The 21610-nt window shown below is 62.6% G+C and overlaps 2 protein-coding genes and 1 long non-coding RNA gene across 4 annotated transcripts; all 3 read right to left on the reverse strand.

Moving 5' to 3' along the window:
* Positions 1 to 1261: 1261 nt before the first annotated feature.
* Positions 1262 to 9088, reverse strand: LOC119518854 (cytochrome b-245 light chain). Its single transcript, XM_037816271.1, has 6 exons — positions 8963 to 9088; positions 4223 to 4292; positions 3888 to 3962; positions 3571 to 3654; positions 3129 to 3210; positions 1262 to 1515 (listed from the first exon to the last, which is right to left on the reverse strand). The coding sequence occupies exons 1-6, from the start codon at positions 9018 to 9020 to the stop codon at positions 1303 to 1305; spliced, it is 582 nt and encodes a 193-aa protein (XP_037672199.1). The 5' UTR covers positions 9021 to 9088; the 3' UTR covers positions 1262 to 1302.
* On the reverse strand, positions 6024 to 8956 carry LOC119518856. Its single transcript, XR_005213859.1, has 2 exons — positions 7290 to 8956; positions 6024 to 7192 (listed from the first exon to the last, which is right to left on the reverse strand). It is a non-coding gene; the product is annotated as an uncharacterized LOC119518856 (long non-coding RNA).
* A 1251-nt stretch (positions 9089 to 10339) lies between the features above and the next one.
* On the reverse strand, positions 10340 to 20954 carry MVD (mevalonate diphosphate decarboxylase). Of its 2 annotated transcripts, XM_037816280.1 has the most exons (11): positions 20798 to 20954; positions 17291 to 17361; positions 16700 to 16814; positions 16321 to 16467; positions 14979 to 15178; positions 13536 to 13610; positions 13110 to 13328; positions 12568 to 12683; positions 11996 to 12101; positions 11531 to 11639; positions 10340 to 10905 (listed from the first exon to the last, which is right to left on the reverse strand). In XM_037816280.1, the coding sequence occupies exons 1-11, from the start codon at positions 20865 to 20867 to the stop codon at positions 10877 to 10879; spliced, it is 1257 nt and encodes a 418-aa protein (XP_037672208.1). In that variant the 5' UTR covers positions 20868 to 20954; the 3' UTR covers positions 10340 to 10876. The 2 variants fall into 2 exon arrangements, with proteins under 2 accessions (XP_037672208.1, XP_037672209.1); XM_037816281.1 differs by lacking the exon at positions 11996 to 12101.
* Between the last annotated feature and the right edge of the window lie 656 nt (positions 20955 to 21610).

Genomic DNA, 21610 nt, shown 5'->3' on the forward strand with positions numbered 1-21610 from the left:
CCCAGGAAGAGGGGAGGCCACAGAGAATTGGAAAGCCACCCGGGAGCCCCGAGGGGAGCTCTCGGGAAGCAGCCTGGCAGAGTTGCCTTTGCGTGGGGCCCAGGAGGACCCTCTGTGTTCCTGCTCGGCCCGACCCCACTCTCTGGGCAAGAGCAGGGGGCAGCCGAGCCAGGCCCCACCGCCTCGCCCCCCACAGCCTGGCCAGCAGGTAAAGGCGAAAATTAAGGATGGGGAAGGGGGGTAGTGGCAATTCCAGAGAAAGGGTCCAGGGCGCTCGCTGGGAACGGCAGGACAAAGGCCCGGGGGAGCCCTGCGGTGACCGGGGAGGGCGTCCAGGCAGAGGGGGCAGCCGTGCAGAGGCCCGAGCGGGCAGCGGGCCGGGTGTGCTCAGTGACCTGCCAGCGGGGCCGGGAGGCCCCGGCGCTGTCCGGGCCGTGGGGCGGGAGGGCTGCTGGTTGGAGGCCACCGAGTTCCCACTGCCCCCGGGGCTGGAGGCAGACCCCAGACCGAGGTGTCAGAAAGGAGGATCGGCTTGGGCAGCAGGTGGGCAAACCGGAGGTGAGGCCCAAAGGAACTCTCCAGGCTCCCGGGGAGTGGGTGCCAGGAGCTTTCTAACAGAGCACGCATCCAGGAAGCAGCAGGCTGCCCTCGCTGGTGGGGAGCGCTGCAGGCACACACCGGGGGTCCTGGGGCCCCCGCCGGCCCTGCCGAGGCGCAATAAAGCCCCGGAGCAGGGCAGGGGCGCACCCCCAGGGCGAGGGGCGGACAAGGGGCAGCAGCCCCCGGCCTCACCTTTGCTTCTGAAGAACGGGACAAAGAAGTGAAGGACCCCCGGGCTCCTCCAGGAACCCTCTGCCCACATCCACTCCCTCCTCGCTCAGCCCCATCGGGCGTCTACCCGCGAGCGGCGTCAGGGGGTCCAGGGCAGCGGGGGGGCTCCACTCCTCCCGGCCAGGGAATTAAATTTCCGGAACAGAAATGAGTTCTCGCAATTCCAAACACCTCTTTTCATGGAGTATACGGTGCGCCTAAGTTGTATGAGCCACCGAGAAAGATAACTCTGCAGCGGGTGAGACGGAAACACGGTCCCAGCGCCTGACGGGCAGGAGCGCCGCCGCCCCGCCCCCCGCGCCAGGAAGGGCCGCCCCGCCCACCCCCGCGGCCCCGCCCACCCCGCGCCAGGACGAGCCGCCCCGCCCGCCGCCGCGGCCCCCACCCACCCCCGCGGCCCCGCCCACCCCCGCCAGGAAGAGCCGCACGCGAAGCTTGGACTCCGTTTATTGGCGGCGTCCGGAGCGCGCGTCACACGACCTCGTCGGTCACCGGGAGGGGGTTGACATGGGGGCCGCCCGAGGGGACCCCCGCCGCCGCCTCCTCTTCGCCCGGCTTCCTGCGGGCCTCGGCCGGGGGCCGGGGCGGGGGCTGGCTGGGCGGCTGCTTGATGGTGCCCCCGACCTGCGGGCGCTCCTGCGGCTTCCGCTCGATGGGCAGCCACTGCTCGCCGCGCACGGCCGCCTGCGGGCAAGGGGGGCCGGGCCTCGCTGGGGGCGGCTCCCGGCGCGGGGCCCCCCACCCCTGCGGCCCCCGGGGGAGGGGCGGGCTCCTCGAAGGCAGGAGGGCCGGGGTGGGAGGGGACGGGTCTCCGAGAGCCCCTGGAGGCCACGCCCTGAGCCAGGCCCGCGGGCACGGGGGGGCCCCCGCGCGGCCCGAATGTCTGCAGGGGAGGGCCGGGCCTCAGCGGACCCGCACCCAGATCCCGATTCAACAGCCCGCCCGGCCTCGGCAGGCGCACCTCCACGGTCTAGTCCCTTATTTTTAGCTTCCAGCACCCAGGTAACACTTACAAAGCACGGTAATAAATGGACACCTGTGACCCCACCACCTAACTTAGGACTAGAACATTCTACCCTGAAAGATAAAGCGAAGAAATGGACAGAAGAAAGTGTAAGAAAGTATCTTTATGACATGGAGCAGGAGAAGGCTTTTCTTTTTTTTTTTTAATAAACACATAAACCATAAAGCAAACAAACAGAGACGGATACACTCTGTTCCACGAAGGACTTCACAGCGTTAACAAAGTTAACCTTTAACACAGGACGCAAGTCTCTATGGTGTCTGAACTTCCAAGGGATTAACGGCTAAAGGCACATGAAATTCTTGCCAATCAACAGGGAAAAGACAGCGCCACAGCGACACGGGCAAGGACGACAAGCAGGCAACTGACAGAGAAGGACACACGAGGCCAGCAGGTCCAGAGGGTGCAGACTCCCGATGAACTCGGGATTACGGGGTGCTGCCAGCCGCGTGCCCCCTCTGCCCCCGACCCAGCAAATCCGGCTTAACCCAAGGACAGGCCCACGTGGGTCTGCCCGGGGTGGGCTGTGTGCCCAGCGGGGAGCTGGGGTGACTGGGCGGCCCCGGGAGGGCCAAGGTAAGGCAGGGTGTGCGCCCGGAGGCGCGACACAGCCAGAGGTGGCAGGCGAGGGAGCACGGCAGAGAGGGGCCAAGGTCCAGCCCCGAGAGAGATGCGTCCCGAAGCGCTGGGACCCAACACTGCAGCCCAGTTACACACACAGAAGGCACACATAGAAAGCACACACGAACACGGATACACACTGAACACACGAGAACAGCTGCTTCTGGGAGTGGGGGGTGGGCTCTGGGGGTACAAGGCAATAAATAAATGGACAACTGAGGCACTGTCCCCTCCCGTGTCCTGCCTTTCCTAAAGCTTTCTCACATCCACACCCTGCTGGTGTGATGCCATCTTAAGCCTCAATGCGTGGTTCAGGATGGCCACTTGGGGTCTACAGTGCTAACAGGCTCCCCAGGAGGTCCCGGCTGCCACCCCCAAGCTGGAAAAGATGGTTTAGACAAGGAAAGAGCCTGCCAAACAGATCCAAACCTGGCCTGGGCCCTTGGCTGGCTGTGTGACCTCGGGCCAGCCACATCCCCTCTCTGAGCTTGTCTTTCAATCGGGTCCCCCGGCCCACCCAGCAGGGCTGCAGGGAATGGTGCCCAGGAAACGTGGCTTGGATTTTGCCGTCCCCACCGTGACAGAGCAGCTGCATGGGATCCTGGCCAGCCAGGGCCAGGGGCGGGGTGGCCGGGGAGGGGCCGCCACTCACCAGCAGGTAGATGCCACTCGCGATGGCCAGGCAGGCGGTCCCCAGGATGGTGGCCAGCAGGAAGCCAGCAGGTACTGAGAGCCTGGGGATGGGAGGAAGGCAGGACAGTCAGAGAGGGGCCCCCAGAAGGCCCAGCCTGGCCTCCAAGTTTGGGTCCCCTGAGCTACTCCCGGCCTCGCTCTGCAGCCGGGTGACCTCCAGTGCACACTGCCCAGCAGAGCCAGTCAAGCCCCAGATCAGGCCTGGGGCTGTTTCAGGCCACGAGGTTCGGGGTGATGGTTGCACAGCGGGAGATGACTGATGCAGAGGTTGGGACGCCTGCCGGAGCGTAGAGCTGGGCTGCTCTCTGGGCATCTGGGCAGGGCGGGGCCAGGCCAATGGGGCAGCAGAGCCCAGGGCCCACAGTGCCCCGGAGCCGGGTGGGGTTGTGCTAGGGGCTCACCCGAGGTGCACCAAGGCCCGGATGTAGTAGTTCCTGGTGAAGGGCCCGAACATCTTCACCACCTTTGTCATATACTTCTGTCCACTGGGCGGAGGGAAGGAAGACAGGCTGGGGATCAGCGCCGTCCACTCCGGACTCCCCTCCCTCCCCCGAGCACCCGGCACCAAGGGGGGCAGCAGCTGGGCAGGCCCCTGACCCTGCTGTGCTGGAGGAAGAGGGGGGTGCTGGAGCCCCAGCCAGGACCAGGCTCCTGCAGGGCCACTGGGCCCCAGACCCCAGGGCAGGTGGGCGGGCAGAGCCCAGGTGGGGTCACTCACCAGCGCTCCATGGTGGAACCCTTCTTCCTTCTCCCCCGGGGGTACTCGAGCAGGCACACAAACACCCCGGCCACGCTGAGGCCTCGGTTAAGGGCTGGGAGGGGACCCGAGGGAGGCTGGGAGAGCCCCAGCTGGGGAGGAGCCCCCCGGTCTTCGGGCAGACCCTGCCCTGGCCACGCCCCTCCCAGCACACCTGCCTGCAGAGGCCGGGTCTGGTAGAAGAGGGGGCACAGGGGACCCCAACACCCCCTCCCCACTGGCCAGGACCCAGTCACCGGTTCCCAAACCGCCAGGCAGACCGAGCCGCACCCCCCAGCCCCCTTCTGGAAGGATACATGGAGTAGACCCCAAAGTACCACTGGGTGAACTGCCCGGCCGTGGCCACGATGCCGCCCGTGATCAGAACTGCAGGCAGAGTGGAGGCAGATCAGGGGGTGGTGGCGCAGGGGGGCGCTTCCCACCCTCCCTCTCCCCCGCTGCCCTCCCTGGGCAAGTCCACCAGATGCCCTTCACTCCCCCTCCCACTGCCCAGCCACCAGTCCACCACAGAGCTGCCCTCGAGTCATCATGCTGGCTGCCCTCCAGGGGTCGGGGCGCCTTCTCCCATGTGGGTGCCACTGTTACCACGAACGGTGAGCCCCGGGGCAGCTGGGGCGGGAAGGGGCCCAGATCCCAGGCCAGATGCTGCCCCCCTCAGGCTCCAGGACCCCAAATGGAGCCGAGCCACCTCCCCTCACACGCCTGAGCCCCCGCTCCCAGCATTGAAACGGTGCCGCTCATGCTGCGGGTGGGCTGCCCCTCCTCGCATCCCGCCCCGCTCCACTCACCCTCAGTGCTTCCACCTAAACTGCGGTTTGCTTCCCGCCGGCCGCCTCCCACCCTGGGGCCCCGATCTGTGCCCCTGCAAGCACCCTGTCGTTTTCCGAGGTGTAATTTGCAGATGTGTGAGCTCAGGTACCTGTGTGAACTCGATGGCTTTTTACACACGTGCACCCCAGGCCACCTCCACCCAAATCGAGGTTTCCATCAGCCGGAGTCCCCTCCTGCCCCTCTGCCCGCAGGCTGGAGCCGACGACGGGCCCCTCGGCAACACCAGCTGCTGGACCCTAGCACGTTCCTTCTGTCCGGGGCGGGATCCGAGCGTCTCTCTCTTCCCTGCCTTTGGGACATGTCATTTGCTTCCTTTCTGGGGCTATTATGAATAAACTGGTGTCGCTTTTTAATTTTTCAACCAATCTGATAGTGAATGTGACATGTTTTATTGACTAATTACAGATAATCTAAACTTATTTTTTGCTATCTTAGACGCAACATGGGGCTTTTATTATTTGCTTCATCGCCCTCCAAATTTCTGTCCTGTCATCAAATACACACTCCTGTGGTTATTTTACTTCTCTTCTTAATCAGTCCATGATCAAGTTTCCCCAAATGTCCCAAGAATATCTGATACGTGTTTTATTTCACCAGGATCTGACTCATCAGGGTTCTTTTATTTGGTTGCTGTATCTCTTTCACCTTTTAAAATCTAGAACAGTTTCCTCCTTTTCCATTTTCCATGGTCCTGACTTAATTTAAGAGTGTGGGAGCTGCCCTACATTCCAGGTTTGTCTGATTGTTCTCAGGGTGACAGTCCCTTGTCCCCAGCCTGTGTTTCCTGTAAACTGGAACTTAGCTCTACAGCCTGACTGGGCTAAAAAACATTTTGGCAAGAATTCTTGAAAGGTGGTGGTGGCCACTTCACATTTTACCCCATCGAGAGGCACATATGGTTAGGCTATCCCACTACATATTCTTAAATTTTTAAGTAAATTCCTCCAAATGTCTAAAGTAACTTGTAAAAACATCCCACTTCCTGAATCACAAACTTGATAAGGGTTAACTTCAGTTTCACCCCCAAATTACTCCATCTTGTTCTGAATCCTCTAGTCAGTGCTCACCAACTTCTTCATTTCTCCCACCCCACTTCTTCTTTTGATTTCAGTTCCCTCTTGTAAGTGCGTTCGTTACTAGCCGTCCATCGAGAACAGGAACTCTCTGTAGATCTGGAAATGCCTCATTTGTCAATGGTATTTCATCTGGGTACTGAGTTCCGGGCTGACATGTTTTTCTCCCAGTCCTAAGATGCCGTTCCACTGCTTTCTGGCATGTCTTATCAAAGACGAAAAGTCTTTCTGGTAGTAATTTTTTTTTTTTTTCACTCAGGAGCTGTGTTTCTTGAATCTGGGGTTTTTTCAGTTCTGGAAGATTCTCTTTGCATACATACTGTCTCCTCTCACTCTCCTGATTCTCTCCCCGGGACTCTCATTACACATCCGCTGGGGCTTGTACTTCCATACACGACTCAGCTCCTGCTCGGTAACATCCGCCTCTTTAACTCTTCGGACTGCCTTCTGTGACGTTCCCTCAGACCTACCTTCCGTTTCATTAATACTCTCTTCACCTCTATATAATGTTCAATTCACCCATTAACTATATTTCCAGGGACTATATTTTTAAATTCCTAGATATTCTCTATTAGTCCACTTTTTGCACTGTCCCGTTTTTGCTACGTAACTTTCTGTATTCTCAGGTCTCTGAACGGCACTGGCATTTGGTGCTAAGGACGCACGGCCACCCCTCACCGCCTCCTCAGCAGCACTCGTCTGTGAGCTCGCGCCCAGCAGGCCTCGGCTGCCCCGCTTCGGGCTGCAGTTGCCTCTGCTGTGGTCCCAGTTGTGGTGGCCTGGGGTCCTTGTACAGGGGTAGAAAAACTCCACCCTCCCACCCATGGACGCAGACGCCTGAGTTTCCAGGGTCTTTGTTTTGTGACTTTTTTTCCACCCAGAGCCTGAGAACAGATAGCAGCGTCCTCCCTGCTCCCCGCAGGCAGAGACAGTAGCTTTTCCAGTCTGTTCCTTGTCCGCACAGCACTGCCTGCTCTGGCTTCATGCATGTAGCCTGGTTTCAGCTGTTTCTGAAAGCCCTCCAGGCCCTGGTCCTGACCCAGCCTGACCTCAGACCCTGCTCACCACCTTGAAACTTTGCTGTGTTTGTTCCCTGTAGAATTCCCATTTTTGGTTTTGAGCTCAGCTATATATTAACTTTTGGTTTGCTCATCAGCGTTTCTGAGAAGAGGGAGATTTCTCAGTGAGCTCAGTCTGGGTGGCACTGACTGTCATCTTCAAGGGTGTAATATTGCCAAACTGAGCCTCCCCTTTACTACCTGCCATCAGCCAGAGGGGGCACGACTGGCACACGTGCAGGTATCTGTGCCCCAGAGTCCACAGTGACATTATTCACAATCGTCAAAAGGTGGAAGCCTGTGTCTGACAGGAAAGGATAAAACAAAATGTGGTTCTGCACAACAGAATATGATCCACCCACAACAAGGAACAAAGTGCTGGTGCATACTACCACCCGGACCTTGGTGAGATCACGGGGAGTGAAGTAAGCTGGACACGGAAGGACAGTGAGTGCGCTCACCGATGTGAAGTAACTAGAATATGCAAATTCAGAGACAGAAGGTTACAGGGTACCAGGGGCTGGGGTTAGGGGGTTACTGCTTAATGTCTGGGGTGATGGTGAATTTTGGTAATGGCTGGTGGTGGTACAACACTGTGGATGTAATAACCAGCACCAAGTTGTATGCTGGTAAGCAGTTAAAATGGCCAGTGTTATGTTGGATACGTTACTACCACACAAATTTTAAAAATAAATGAGTAACACGACTGGCTTCCCCAGGCAGGAAGACTCATTCCGTCACCCAGCAAACACCCCTGGAGCACCTACTGCGCGCAGGTGCAGGGACGCAGCGGTGAACAAGCCCACCCGGGTGCTGCGCTTGCAGGGCCTAACGCCACAGGAACTCGAGCAGGTGGCCTGGGGCTGGGGGTCCTGCGTGGCTGCAGTGAGGCGCGGGGGCTAGGGCGCCCAGCCTGGTTTTGTCCTGTGCAACGGGAAGCCCCCTGAGGGTGCCGAGCAGGGAGGAGACAGGGAACGACTGAGAGGGTGTTCTAGGACACGAAGAAGCCGGTTGGCTGAGGTTGCAGGGAGGGCTGAGCAGCCCCGGTCAGGAAGACCCCGCCACGGGGGTCCAGGGGACCCTCCAACCCCAGCCTCGTCTACTGTTGAGAAACCGAGACGCTTCTTTTACCTCCCCTCGGTCCGACTGTCCAGATAGGGTGACATCGGACGGGAGGTGGGCGCTGGTCCCCGGCGCCCTGGACGCGGAGCTGCCGTGAAGGCCGCCATCCACCAGGTCTCTCGGCTCCTGGGTGGGGGCGGCCAGGGGAGGGCGGGGAGGCCTGGGGAGCCTGAGTGGGTCCAGCCCTCGGCGGCAGGGGACAGTGCTGTGGGACGCCGGGCACGGGGAGACGGGAGACGGGAGGGAGAACCAACAGACCCCAAAAGGGCGGTGCCCTGCCGCCCAGAACGGGCTGACCCCCTCCCGCCCACGGAGCTTCTCTGCCGGGGTCACCCACGCCTGCCCCCCGTCCCAAGGGGCTAGGGTGCTGCTTCCCGCTCCCCCGGAGAGCGCCGGCCGCGCCCGGAAGGCAAGGACTGGGGGCCCCCGCAGCTTCCTCTTGCCTCAGACCCCGCCGGCCCCCGCTCTGCACGCCCGGGTCCCCCGACCCTCCTCCCCAGGGGCTGCGGCTCCCGCACACAGTGCAGGGGAAACCCCTGCGCCCTCACCTCGGCTCTTAGGCCCGAAGGCGCAGCGCAGCTTGGGGACCCCACCGCCCGCCCCCAAAGCGCGGCCCCTGGGCGGTGGCTCGGGGCTTGCCGGCCCTTGTGAAACCCGCACTTCCCGCTGCGGGGGCTCCGGCCCCACGGGGACAGGGAAGGGGGGCGGGGAGAGCCTGTCCGCACCCCGCCCCCCCCAGGCTGCCTCCCTGCGGAGGGGCGCCTCTCGCGACCCCGGGGCCGGAGGGAAGGCAGCGTGGGGCGTCGGGCCCAGGTTTTCCCAACTCGGAGACTCCCCGGAAACCTCGGGCCGAAACCTCCTCTCCCGGCGCGGGGGTCCGAGGGGCGCCGGGGCGCCGCCGGGGGTCTCCCCTCCCGCCCCGCGGCCGGGGGTCCCGGGCCCGCGCACTCACTCAGGCCAGACGCCAGCGCCTGCTCGTTGGCCCACATGGCCCACTCGATCTGCCCCATGGCGGCCGCGCGGCGCACTGGCGGCGGGGGGTCCGCGCGCTCCGCTCCCCTCGGCGCCCCGCCCCGCCCCAGCCCCGCCCCCGCCCCGAGAGGGCCCGCCCCCACCCTAACCCCGCCCCTCGGCGCCCCGTCCCATCCAAGCCCCGCCCCGCCCCGAGAGGGCCCGCCCCCAACCTAACCCCGCCCCTCGGCGCCCCGCCCCCGCCCTAACCCCGCCCCCTCTGCGCCCCGCCCCGCCCCGAGAGGGCCCGCCCCCACCCTAACCCCGCCCCTCGGCGCCCCGTCCCGCCCCCGCACCCCGAGAAGACCGCCCGTGGCGCGGCCCCGCCTCCAAGGGTAGGGGGAGAGGCTGGGAGGCCGGCGGGCGCTGGGCCCGGGTGCGTGACCTGGGTTCCCCCGGGGGTCCCCGGTCTCGTTTGCTTCGGGAAGGGCCTCTGGCCCGCGTTTCCGCAGGTGCGGCGGGCGGTGCTCTAACGCGGTGGTCCCAGGCGGTGCCGGGGCCGCGGGAAGTGGCCACTGACGGCCTCAGGGAGGAGACGCCCAGGCTCAGGGTCGGGGCCCACCCAAATGGCTCTGCGTCCCGAGACCGGGGTGCCCCACTGAGGCCCCCCAAAGGGAAGACTGAGCAACGTCAGGTGGTCGGGTTACTGAAGACCCGATTGGCTCCTGCAGGAGGCCCTCCCAGCCACACACAGGGACTGCCCAAAGTGGGGAACAGCTAAGCAACACGTGCACCCCCCCCCCTTGCCTATCGTGCTGGGGACCACAGCAGCCCTGGACGGGGCCCAGGAGCCCGCTCTGCTCAGCAGCCACGGGCCTGGGAAGCCACCCACCCCCGCACACAGCCGGGCTAAGGCAGCTGGAACCCCCACCCCCAACCCCACGACTCAGCTGACTGTCAGCGGGAGAACTTGGAAGATCGGGAAACCCAGAACCCGGCCCTCTTCTCCTCCCCTGGTTCCCATCAGGGTGGCAACCCCAGAGGCAGCCCCTGAACAGCCCTGCTCCGGATACAGGAGGTGAGCAGAGGACAGGAAAGCCACAGGGCCCTCCCCGCGGGGAGGCCTGGGAGGCAAGGAAGTGGGGTCCCCACCTCCCCCAGAGGCCTGTAGGAAGATGCCCAGGCAGGCCCCGCCTTTCAGGCAGGGAGGCACCCGGTCCAGGGCTCAGCGACCCTCCTGTTTTTAGAGCCCAGCATGGGTAACTCAGACTTGGCACAGGAACCTATCAGCCCCTTCCCCAGGACCCCCAGGTAAGAAGCCTCAGAGCTGGGCCATGCTGCCAACCACCGCTGGTGAGAACCGGAACACGGCACACAGTGAGTCAGCAACACCTGTTTATTCCTGGCCAGCAGGGGGGAAACGCGACGCCCACTGCTGGCGCCCACCTCCAGTCCCCCTGGAGAGACCACTGTCCCCACCCTGAGGGCTGAAGAGGTGCTCGCAGGCCACAGGGCTCTCCTTGAGGGTCTCTCCCTTCCCACCCTGGCCCAAGTGGAAGCTCAGCCCCGAGTCTGCTGAGGCCACCTGCTGCAGAGAAGCCGGCCCCAGCCCCGATAACGACCTGCAGTCCGAGCATGACAGGCCGGCAGGCCTCAGTGAGGAGACCTGGCCACAGCCACCCTGCTGAGCCTCCAGGTCCCAGCCCCACCCAGCTCGGCACAGGTACAGGTGGGGACAGCAAGGCCCACCCTCAGCCATCCAGGTCCCAAGCACGGGAACCCCAAAAGCCCCAGCACCAGGGTTCAGCACCACCCCAGCTCCCAGGCAGGCCCAGCGTGGTAGCAGCTCCTGCTGGGGAGCAGTCAAGTGGCTGGCTTCGGCAGGCCGTCAGGGCCCAGCAGGTGCAGGTGGGGGTCATCCAGCATCTGAGGCCCTGGCCCCACCTGGGAGGGAACAGAAAACCCATGGCAGGTCCCAAGGGGCAGCAGCACCCCAGCCCCCCAGCCCACTCTGCCCCAGCTGCCCTTGGGGGAGTTCGAGTCACACAGGAGACAAGAGCGCAAGCAGCTGCCCCTCCCCCTTCCAGGTAAGTCCAAGTAAGCAGCTGAATATCCAGGGGGAGGCCCAACTGGGACAGCCCCACCCCCTCTGCCAAACTCCTCCAGGCAGGGCTGCTTCTTGCCCCCACTGCGAGCTGCCGGGATCCAGTCCCTCGGCCACCAAGACCCCCACACGCAAGGAGGGACAAAGACACAAAGTGGCAAGAGCATGGCCCTGGGCATGCAGCCTCCCAGTGGACAAGAGGGTCGGACTTGGAATCAGACACATCTGAACCGGCCACTGAGAGCCGAGTCCAGACAGGAGATGGGTGGGGAAGCCCCAAGGGTGGACGATCCCCAGAACCCGGCCGAGCCGAGCACCTCGGGCAAGTGGGCAGCCGTGAGATGGTGACAATCCCGGGGCTGAGCGTCTCCAACCACTCAGCACTGCAGATGCTGCCCACATCCCCCCAAGACAGAGTGAGGGTCCGGCAGTCCCCATCCCGTTGGCCATGACCCCAGGCCTCACCTGTGTGGAGATGATGTACCTGACGCTGCCGGGGGCCGGTTCCATGGCCAGAGCAGCCTTCAGCTCGTCCGAGAGCAGGACAGGCCTCACAGGCAGCCCCTTCACAAACCTGGGCGGGGGGAGGCAGGGGTCACTGGCCGTGGGCGTGGGGCCCTCCCCTCCCAGAGGTTTTGGGCTAATGGAGATTGCCAAGCCCAGTGGGGTGACCCAGCTTAAGAAAAAAGGGTGCTGATTCAAACCCACGTGCCCCCAACGTGTCCCTCAGAAGCTCCTGCAAGCAGCCCGCCTGGGTGACAGGAGGGGACAAACTCGGGTGTTTCCAACTGGGCACTGCTGACCCCGGGGGCAGCCCTTTGGCACGTGCTGGGTCCCACCCCTGCCCACTGAATACCAGGTCTGCCCCCAGCCCTGAGACACAGGAAGGCTCCCGCTACTTCCAAAGTCCCTCACAGGGCAGCCCCTCACCCGGGAGTGAGGACACGCAGGACAAGTGGCAGCAAGGTCAAAACGGCCTATCGTGGTGACGGTTGCCCGGTGCCTGCCTGGGGGGGCCCACGCAATGCCCAGCACCCTAAAGAAAATGCACTGAACGCGGGGGGTGCCAAAGGGTGGCGGGACCCACTCTCCTTGTCCTGGAGAGACGGCGCAGGCTGCCTGGGCGCATCTCTGAAGCGGGCGTGTTGGAGCCTGCCCGCCTGCACGTGGCCCTGCCCAGCACAGGAGGAAGACGCCACAGGCTGGGCCGGGAGAGGCACAGGGCCCCCAACCTCTGGGGCCACTGGATCTAATGTGGGGGCCACAGGCTTTGCCCACGCTCAGTGCCTCCTGCCCCCGTGGGACAGCTGCGACAGGAGGTGACAAGGTCCAGTCCCTGTCCCCACACACAGGGTGCTGCATGGTTGAGTGCCAGGCGCCAGGACCCCAGCGCTCAGAGCAGCTGCTGGGGTAGCCACTCAGAACCACGGCCCTCAGGGCCACCATCACTGCCCCTCCTGTGCCAGCAGCTCCCGAAAGGAAACGGGAGGCCAGCGACTCACTTGTCTCCTTTGGAGTCGGGGGGGAAACTGTGCCTCACGGCAGCCACGAACTCATCCACGGTGTTGTCCAGGGTGAAGACCACGGCGTTGGGGCCCGCATCAAACGTGTATGCCACCTGGAAGGCGCAGGGCAGCCTGGAGCTCACATGGTGTCCCTGCCCACCCAGAGCCTCTGCTCTGCTGCAGGGACCACGTCTTGGGGGCCAACCAGGCCAGCCATGCTGCCCACGGACCCGTGGGTGGGGCAGAATGCTGTGCTATGACCGCAGCACCACAGCTGACGATCCAGGAAACGCAGATGGCAGCACAGTCCCTGACAAGTCACGTGGTCTGCAGTCGGCCAAGTGCAACGTCAGGCAGAAGCAAGAGTAAGATAGCAACCAGCCACGGTGAGGGCACAGCCCGTGGCAGTGCTTGGCCGTTGGAGTGCTCAGCGTGGGCTCACAGTCTCCTTTACTATGCTCACAGAGTCTGGAAGCCTGCAGGTCCTGGAGCTGCTGGAAAGGCGCCCGCCGGCCCTCCCCCGCCGCGGCCGGGCCTACCTTGGTCTGCCCGTGGTGGGCGTTGAAGCAGTGCACCAGGTGGATGATGCGCCTGGACGTGTCGCTGAGGTACGAGATGGGGGGGAAGGTGTCCAGGCAGGTGGCATGGAACTGGTTGCTGTCCTTCATGGTCAGCAGGCCGAAGCCCTGGAAGTCCCGCTCCCGGATGCACCGGACCATCTCCGCCATGCGCCCTGGCACCACTGACTCAGCCCGGAACTGCAAGGCAGCAAGGAGCGGGTTTGAAGAACCTTCCACGCTGGGGCTCTGCTGAGGCCCCCAGGGCTGCCCGCTGGGCTGGTGTGAGAACCCACGGGCTCAGGCAATGAGACATGGCCAGGGCGTTGTGTGGCACCTCCCCTGCAGGACACGGGTGGACCCCCCCAGCCCCGGGGACGGGGTCAGAGCCCCCAGCAACCGCCCTACCTTGAGCAGAGCACTGGTTGCCACGCTGGCCTGCATGCCCGCCGTGCTGCCTGTCTGCTTCTTCTCAGCACTCACCTGCAGAGCGCGTGGCCGTGAGCAGCCCTGCCCATTGCCGCCCAAGCTCGCGCCCTGAACACACGGCCCCGCCACTCCGGCCAGCACCCCAGGGAAAGACCAGGGTCCACCCTCCCAGCATGACCCCGGGGCAAGACCAGGCAGTGACTGAGGGCAAGCGCGCAGCCCTGTGGGCCACGCAGGAAGGCGGCCGGGACCTACGGTCTGGGAAGGTGGGGGGACGAGCACCCCCCAGCATGCCCATGCTGGAGACACGTAAGCAGTGAGCAGGGCCGCAGGAGAGGCCTGGGGGAGGCCCCAGTGAACTGCTGCTGCAGGCCCACCGCCTGTTTTGGTTTTATAAACCTGGCAACACAACCTCTGAATAAGAAAATGCTTCAGCATGAGGTCGCTCTACTTGTCCTGACATGATCCCGAAAACAATGCTTTGAGAGAGGGTGTGTAGGTGTGCATGAGTGTGTGTGTGTGAGCTGGGCCCATGCAAATAAAGAAAAGGGCATGAAAAACGCACAGCAAACTTAGAACAAGGTGTGGGTGCAGGTGGAGGTCCGAGAGTGGTGGTCTGGGGGGACTAGCCCAGGATGACCCCATCTCTGGCGGGTCAGGCAGTCCCTGTGTCACACTTTATTTTTTTACAACCCCAGTGAAATGTAAAAGCCACTGAGAACTCACGGCCACACAGACGGGAGGGGGGTCAGACCCGGCCCACAGGCCTCATTTAGCCAACCATGGAGTGGGTTCCAAGTTGTGAGTGGCAGGTGTGATCAGGGAGGGCTTCCTGGAGGTGGGCATCAAGCCCCTACACGCAGGCGTCCGAGGCAGCCCGCTCTGTGTATGTTTCGGGGAGGTCAGGCCTAGGCTGAGTACCCACAGCAGGGAGGGGGGAGACCCTGAGACCAGGACATGGCCCAGGGGAGCTGTCAGCTCCCAGAGGGTGGTGGAGGCAGGGGGGACCCCATGTTTTCCACTGCAGGTGGGAACAGAGTTCAGAACAGAGGAGGTCCCAAACCCTGGCAGTGGGGGGCCCTCAGCACTGACCCCACCCTTCGGCGTGCCTCGGACCCTGTGGAGGCTGGCAAGTGAGGTGCACACGCCTCCCGGGCACCAGGTTGGAGGTACACCCCACGTGCCCTTGGCCGACGGGGCCGCCCAACCCTGGCAGGAGCGATGCAGTCCTGGAACAGCAGCTTCCAGACGTAGGAGAGGTGACCCCACCCCGAGGGCACAGGAGCCTCCGTGACCCAGAGGCCAGGACAGACCCACAACCAGTGCCTTCCTGCGAGGACAGACGGGGGTTCTGCCCCACTCTGGCCCTGACTCCTGAGCAGGACGCCAGGCCCTGAGCGCACAGCTCCTGGCCTCACTCACCACAAGGACGAGGACACGGAGCTCAGGCCAGTGAGACTCAGGGGCAACCTGCCGGGCAACGCTGTCCTTCCCGTCGGGCCGCTCGCCCATCTGCCACTCCACAAAGCCACCGTACAGGCTGCGGCAGGCGCTGCCTGAGCCCCGGCGAGCCACTTCCGAGAGCTCGCCCTCCACCCCGTAGACTCGCGCCAGCGTGTAGGCTGCAGGCAGGGGAGGGTGGGGGAGAGGCTCAGAGGGGGGCCACGGGCAGGCCCAGGCTGTGCTGCGAAGCTCCCCTCCCAGAGGGAACCAGAACATTCTGAGGACAGAACTTCATGACTGGCCATCTGTCTCTCATCCACTCACTCACCAACCACCCACCCCCCTCCATCCATCCGCCCATCCGTCCGCTTGCTCGACTTTTTTCAGACGTGTGCTGTGGGAACTCCAGGTGGCTGGGAGCACATCACAGGCCTCAAGTGTTTAGTGCCTCAGACAAACTGCAAACTAATGCCACCATGCTGGAGGCGGCTGAGTGGAGCGGCGGACCCACAGGGTCAGACAAGTTTCTCCAAGGTGGTGGTAACTGAATACTGAATTGGCTTTTGAAGGATGGGAAGGAGTTTGGAAAGTTCTCTGGGCATGGAGACCTGAGGAACGTGGCATGCTCAGACGACGAGGAACTCGACGTGGCAGCGGCACTAGGGGTGAGGGGGCAGCAGGGGCAGGCCCAGTAAAGGGCCCGGATGGCAGGGCATGGTGCTTGGGAACTGGTACACGCTGTCTGCCCACCAGCCCCTCTGGGGCCACCTCTCTCACTCTCTGCACATGGATCCCGAGAGGGGCCCACCCTACCTCCAGGCCTGGTCACCGAGCTGGGCTTCTTGCTGGGGCTGCTGGGCCCGAGGCACCCACCCTTCTCCATCCTCAGTGGTGTGAGGAAGGTGAGGGCACACCTGCTGGCGGCTGCTGTGCCACCACGTGGCGGGGCTGGTGGACTGCCAGAGCGACCCCACCCCGAGAAGAGCAAAGCAGAGATTCAGGTGGAGAGTGATCCCTAACTACACTGTCGGAGATCCTGGATCCAGCTGTGCCTGAAGCCAGCTACACCCCTTGGACTTCTTGTTTATGTGAGCAAAAAAACTGGTCCCAATTTAGGCTTAAGCCAGTTTGAGGTGGGTTTCTGTCACTTTCAGTCTAGGGGTCCTGACGTGGAACTTTGGGAAAATTTTAATGTTCAGATACACCTTCTAGGAAGAGACTGAAAAGCCAAAAGAGTGGACGGAGGCCTGGTGAGGACATGCCGAACAGAGACAACGCAGCTTGCGCAGGAGGACAGCCTCGGGACCCTGTGGGTGCCCACCTAGGCAGGCGTAGCCTGCTGCCGAGGACGCCAGGCCTGCGGCCGTGGGGAAGTTGTTCACCGACGCAACATGGACCTTGTAGCCGAGGCTGAGGGGCAGCGAGTCCCCGTCGTCTGTGCTCCTACATTTCCGGGCCAGGTGGCGGACTGCGGGGCGGGGGTGGGCAGCGTCAGGACCCCTCCGTCGGGAAGAGGCAGGCGCACAGCTCCAAACCTCCCTGCCCCTCCCAGCGGGAACCCACAGACCCAAGACCCAGCCCCGGCCTGTAAACCCGGGGGTATCTGCGTGCTGCCCCTGGGTCAAAGGGCACCTGGCTTCCCCTGCACCGGGACTGCCGGGGGCCGGGGAGGGAGAAAGGAAGGAAGAGGTGGCACTCACTCTCCCCAAGGCAGGCCTGCAGGCGTGGCTGCCCCACGTCCTGCTCCGAACCGTTCAGCCAGACCCGGTCCTCCGTGAAGGCCTCGCTGATGGCCGCGGTCGTCGTGGCCTTTAACTAGGAAGGAAAATGAGGCTCACCGCGGGGACCAGAGCGTGAGGACGTTGACTCTGGCCAAGCCCCCAGTCACAGGCACCACACAGGGGTGGGCATGGCCTTTGTTGGAGAAAGGGGGTCCAAGGCCACGGCAGGCAATGGGGGGCCCTGGTGGGGCCAGAGGCCGTTGTCCCCGCCCCAGACCACTGGACCAAAGGAGACCCTGGGGCGCATGTGCATGTGTGTGTGACAAAGCCCTAGGGTGTGCGTGTGCATCTTTGATGAGGCCCTGGGTGTGTGTGTGTGTGTGTGTGTGTGTGATGAGGCCCTGGGTGTGAGTGTGACAAGGCCTTGTATGGGTGTCTGTGTGGGTGTGTGCGTGTGCTGGGCATCCACAGCAGTGGAAGGTGGCAACAGAATCATGGCGGCTGGGGCCCCTCTCGTCACCAATTCCCGGCCCGGCCTTTGGTGGAAGGCGTCCCCTCGCCTGCACACACCTGGTCCTGGTGCAGAGTGACGCTCAGTGAGGAGTTGATGGGCAGGACCAGGTCCTCGTCCCGCTTCCCCCCTGGAATGGACGGCCAGTCAGTCTCCTGCCCTGCAGAGCCGCCCACTGCTGCCCTCAGCCCACCACCGCCCCACTCCTCCCCTGGCACCCCCAAAGGCGGGCAAGCCAGGGCTATGTGGGCCCTGATTCCCCCGCCCCCAGGCTCTGTCTTCCGCCTTAACGGTGCATGCTCACTCCACACTCTAGATCCTCCCCCTGTGGCCCCTGCCCTCTGGAGGCTCCCATGATGGCTCCCCACCTCCTGAGCTCCCCATCCCCAGGGCCTTCTGCCCCACTGCTGTGGTTTCCTTCTTCCATCCATTCACCTCTGGGGGCCCCCGGTACAAGCCCCCAACCAAATGGCTCCTCTCACATGGGAGCCCCAGGCACTGACACCCCAAACCTCACTCTCCCACTGCCCTCCCCAGGACAGTCCTGCCCCCTGCGGGTGCCCGTGGAGCACCAAGCAGTGCTGTCCCGAGAGCCTCCCTCCTGCGAGTGCTCTGGGGAGGGTGGGCAGGTGCTGGAGACACTGCCTGGCAAGTTACAAACCGCCCCCACCCAGCACACAGTGGGCTGGGGGTCAAAGGCTACGCCTTTACAAGGCCCCCCGGACAGGCCCCACCCCTGGGAAGACGGGGCGGGCGCACTTTCCCCTGCTTTCCACTAAGAACAACCAAACGCCTGGTCATGCTCCGTAAGACAAGTGTCAGACGACTCGAGAGGCAGCAAGAAGGCAGGCAGGCCACACCCCACGACCCGCAGAGAGAGTGGTGCTGAGCTCCCAGGTTTCCTTTCGTCCCGGATACCCCAGCTTTGGAGCTGAAGACACTAGCAACCCGGGAGCACCCACGGATGGGCACAGGGAAGCACAGTCCCAACACAGCCGGGCGAAGGACCAGGGAGGGGTGGCCTAGCGAGACAGAAGACCCGTAGGCAGTAACTCTCCACCCCAGCCATGCGCCAGAGCGCAGCCCCCACCCAGGCCGGCAAGGGGGGCTCTGGACGGCCACCGCGGCCCGCGGAGAAGACACCACATCCCCGCGCCTTTGTTCCCTGCTGGGTGGAGTCAGGGGAACCAAGTGGAAACCAGGCCACCCCGCCATGCATCAGGGGGCGACGTCTACCCGCCTGGAGAAACAGGCATCCCTGCCTCCCCTGCAGTTGTGTCAGGAAAAACCAAACAAAACAAAAAACAGCTAAAACAGAAGGCTTAAATAAGACCCAGAGTCTAGGAACATAAGAACCGGAGTGCACAGGTTTCAATTAAATGTCACTCACCACGCCAAGAACCAGGAAGATCAAACTGAAGAAAAAGACTCCCCAGATCCCAGCACGAGGTGAGAGACATGGAGCCTCTGACAAGCGTTCAGAAGCAGCCGTGCAATAATGCTTCAAAGCGTGAAACAAATGACACAACAGTTTCAGCAAAGAAACAGAAGATAAAAAGATCCAAATGGAAGTTTCAGAACTGGAAAATATAATTACTTAAATAAAAAAGAATAGTGAGCTTCAATATATATTCAATATATTTTTCTTCAATATTCAAAAATCAATGTTATCCACCATACTAGCAGGCCACAGAAGAAAGGACATGTGATCATATCAATATATGCAGAAAAAAAGTTTACCACATACAGCACTTACTCATGATAAAAACTTTCAGAAAAATAGGAATAAAAAGGAACTTCCCCAAGTTGATAAAAGGCATCTACAATGAACCTATAGCTAGGGTGACACCCACGGTGAACCCTGACTTTCTCCTGAAGCTGGGAGCAAGGCGGGCACACCCACTCTCCCCACTCGTACTCAGTGTTGTTCTGGAAGCCCTGGGCAGCACCGTAAGGCAAGAAAGGACATCACGGGCACAGCATTCAGAAATCAACAAAATAAAGCAGTCTCTATTTGCAGATGACATGGCTGTCTGCAGAGAAAATTTCGAGGAATCTACAAAAACTCCCAGAACTCATAAGGGAGCACGGCAAGGTAGCAGGAGACAGACGCCCACTGGGTTCCGGTGTGCTGGCAATAAACAGGTGGACGCTGTGGCTGGACACACAGTCCCACTTCCAATCAAAGACGGACAAATACTTACAGGTAAGTCTAACAGGACACGCACAGGACATGAATACCGATGAACAATATCAAAGATCTACATGACCCAATTACTGGATTGTAAGACAACTAATAAAGATATCAGTTCTCCCTAAACCGATATACGGGTTTAAGCAATACCTACCAAAGTCCAAGCAAGACTCTTTGTAGAAACAGACAAGATTATTCTAAAATTTAGATGGAAAGGCAAAGTGAACTAAAATAGCTAAACAATCAGTCTCATACCTCATACAGAAAAGAACTCAAAATGGATCACAGACTTACACGGAAAACCAAAAAACTTCTAGGAAAAAACACAGAGGATTATCTTCGGGATCTAGGGCTGGGCAAAGAGTTCTTAAGAGTTGATACCAAAGGCACGATCCATGAAAGGAAAAACTGATACGGGGACCTCCTCAAAATTAAAAGCTTCTGCTCTGCGAAAGACCCTGTTAAGAGGATGAAAAGACAAGCTACAGCGGGGGAGAAAGTGTTTGCAAACCGCAGATCCGACAGAGAACTCTGATAACTTAGTGAGAAAGCAAACAATCCGTGAGACCGCGGCAAAGCCAGGAACGGAGGACGCGCGCGGCGAGTAAACGCAGGGAAAGTGCGCACCGCCAGGAGCCCCTAGGAAACGCAAACTGCAGCCGCAACCAGATACCACCGCACACCCACCAGCGAGGCTAAAAGAAAGAGAAAACCGCAGTGACACCAGCAAAGCCGGTGGGAATGCGAAGCGCACAGCCACTCCGGGAAAGTGGGGCAGTTTCCTTAAAACCTGGCAGGCACCTGCCGCGGGACCCGGCGACGGCGCTCCTGGACACGGCGCGGGGAAACGGCCGCGGGTTCCCGCGGGACCCCCTGACTGCCTGCAGCCGCGTTATTCCCGACACCCCACCATTTCAGCAAGCGGGTGCGCCCCGGGACGGAGCCTCGGCGTGCGGGCCCGCAGGCCACCAGCCTGGGGGGGGAAGCCGGTCCCCCGGGCGGACCGCGGATGCCAGCGCCCCCGGCCCTCGGAGCGGCGCAGCCAGAGACACGGGGGCAGCGGCGAGGAGGGCCGGGGGCGCTGCCGGGGTCACGGCCGGGGAGGGGACAGCGACGGCTCCGCACAGCCGCCCGCGAATCCGCAACCATCTCCACATACGAAGCTGAGAGAGGCCCGGCCCGGCCCGGGGCGGCGCGGCGGCGGCGGGGCGCTGAGGTGGGGACGGGCGGCGGTAGAGGGCAGAGGGCGGCGGGGCCCGGCCCGGGCAGCCCCTGCGGACGCGGAGGCTCGCGGGGGCGGCGCGCCCGACCCCCGGCCTCCCCGTCCCGGACCCCCGGGCAGCGGCGAAGGCACGTCGGCCCCGCTCCTTACAGTACTTGACGACCGCGATGTTGACGGGCGCCGTGCAGGTGACGGCGACCAGCGGCTTCTCCGACGCCATGACCGCCCCTCACCGCGGCCCCGGGCCCAGCAGCCGCGCTCCGCCCGCGACCCGGGGCCCAGCTGTCGCCTGCGTCTCACGCGCCGCGACCCGATTGGCCAGCGGGGCCTCAGCGCCTTGAGCGCTGTCCAATCAGCGGCGGACCGGGCCCTCGCTCCACTACTCAACCAATGGGACCGATCGGACCATGAGCCGCCGACGCTGGGCCCACCCCCGGGTCGCTGTCGGTGCGTGCAGCGGCTCTGCGCAGGCGCCGAGTATGTGACGGAGGCGTGGGACGACCTTCCGGCAGGGCGGGCGACGCTCTGCGCAGGCGCGCGGGGCGGTCTTCCGGTCGGGTGAGCGAGGGTCTGCGCAGGCGCAGGGGGCGGCCTTCCGGTCGGGCGAGCGAGGGTCTGCGCAGGCGCGGGAAGCGGGCGTTGCAGGAGGCGGGCTCGCCCTTATCCTCGCGAGCCGGTGTCCCCGTCCCCGGGCGGCGCTTCTGTCCTGCGCCCTGGGCCCCGCGGCTGAAGGGCTGGAGGGGCCGTGCCGGGTGCCGCACACCTGGCCGGTCACACCGGCTCCGCGCACTGGGGTTCGCCCCCCGCCGTCCATTCGGGGAGTCCCCGGCGCTCCCCGGGCCAAGGACTCCTCTACTAAGAGATTAAATGCATCGGAGATGGGTGTTTTCATCCCCTACCCCGTTAAAAAAAAAAAAAAAGTTTATTTATAAAAAAAATTTTTTTTAACATTTCGAACAAAAC

This window comes from Choloepus didactylus, chromosome 22, assembly GCF_015220235.1.
Source record: "Choloepus didactylus isolate mChoDid1 chromosome 22, mChoDid1.pri, whole genome shotgun sequence".
NCBI classification, from domain to species: Eukaryota; Metazoa; Chordata; class Mammalia; order Pilosa; family Megalonychidae; genus Choloepus; species Choloepus didactylus.

What these genes read in the sequence shown, in the direction of transcription:
- MVD (XM_037816280.1), bottom strand. Translation starts at nt 20,867, where the DNA reads ATGGCGTCGGAGAAGCCGCTGGTCGCCGTCACCTGCACGGCGCCCGTC. An exon ending in TCACTCTGCACCAGGACCAG is followed by an intron (nt 16,815 to 17,290) that starts GTGTGTGCAGGC and finishes TTTCCTTCCTAG; the next exon opens with TTAAAGGCCACGACGACCGC. An exon ending in TCCGTGTCCTCGTCCTTGTG is followed by an intron (nt 13,611 to 14,978) that starts GTGAGTGAGGCC and finishes CGCGCTCTGCAG; the next exon opens with GTGAGTGCTGAGAAGAAGCA.
- LOC119518854 (XM_037816271.1), bottom strand. Translation starts at nt 9,020, where the DNA reads ATGGGGCAGATCGAGTGGGCCATGTGGGCCAACGAGCAGGCGCTGGCG. An exon ending in TACTTTGGGGTCTACTCCAT is followed by an intron (nt 3,963 to 4,222) that starts GTATCCTTCCAG and finishes CCGAGGCCTCAG; the next exon opens with CGTGGCCGGGGTGTTTGTGT. An exon ending in CGAGTGGCATCTACCTGCTG is followed by an intron (nt 1,516 to 3,128) that starts GTGAGTGGCGGC and finishes CCTTGCCCGCAG; the next exon opens with GCGGCCGTGCGCGGCGAGCA.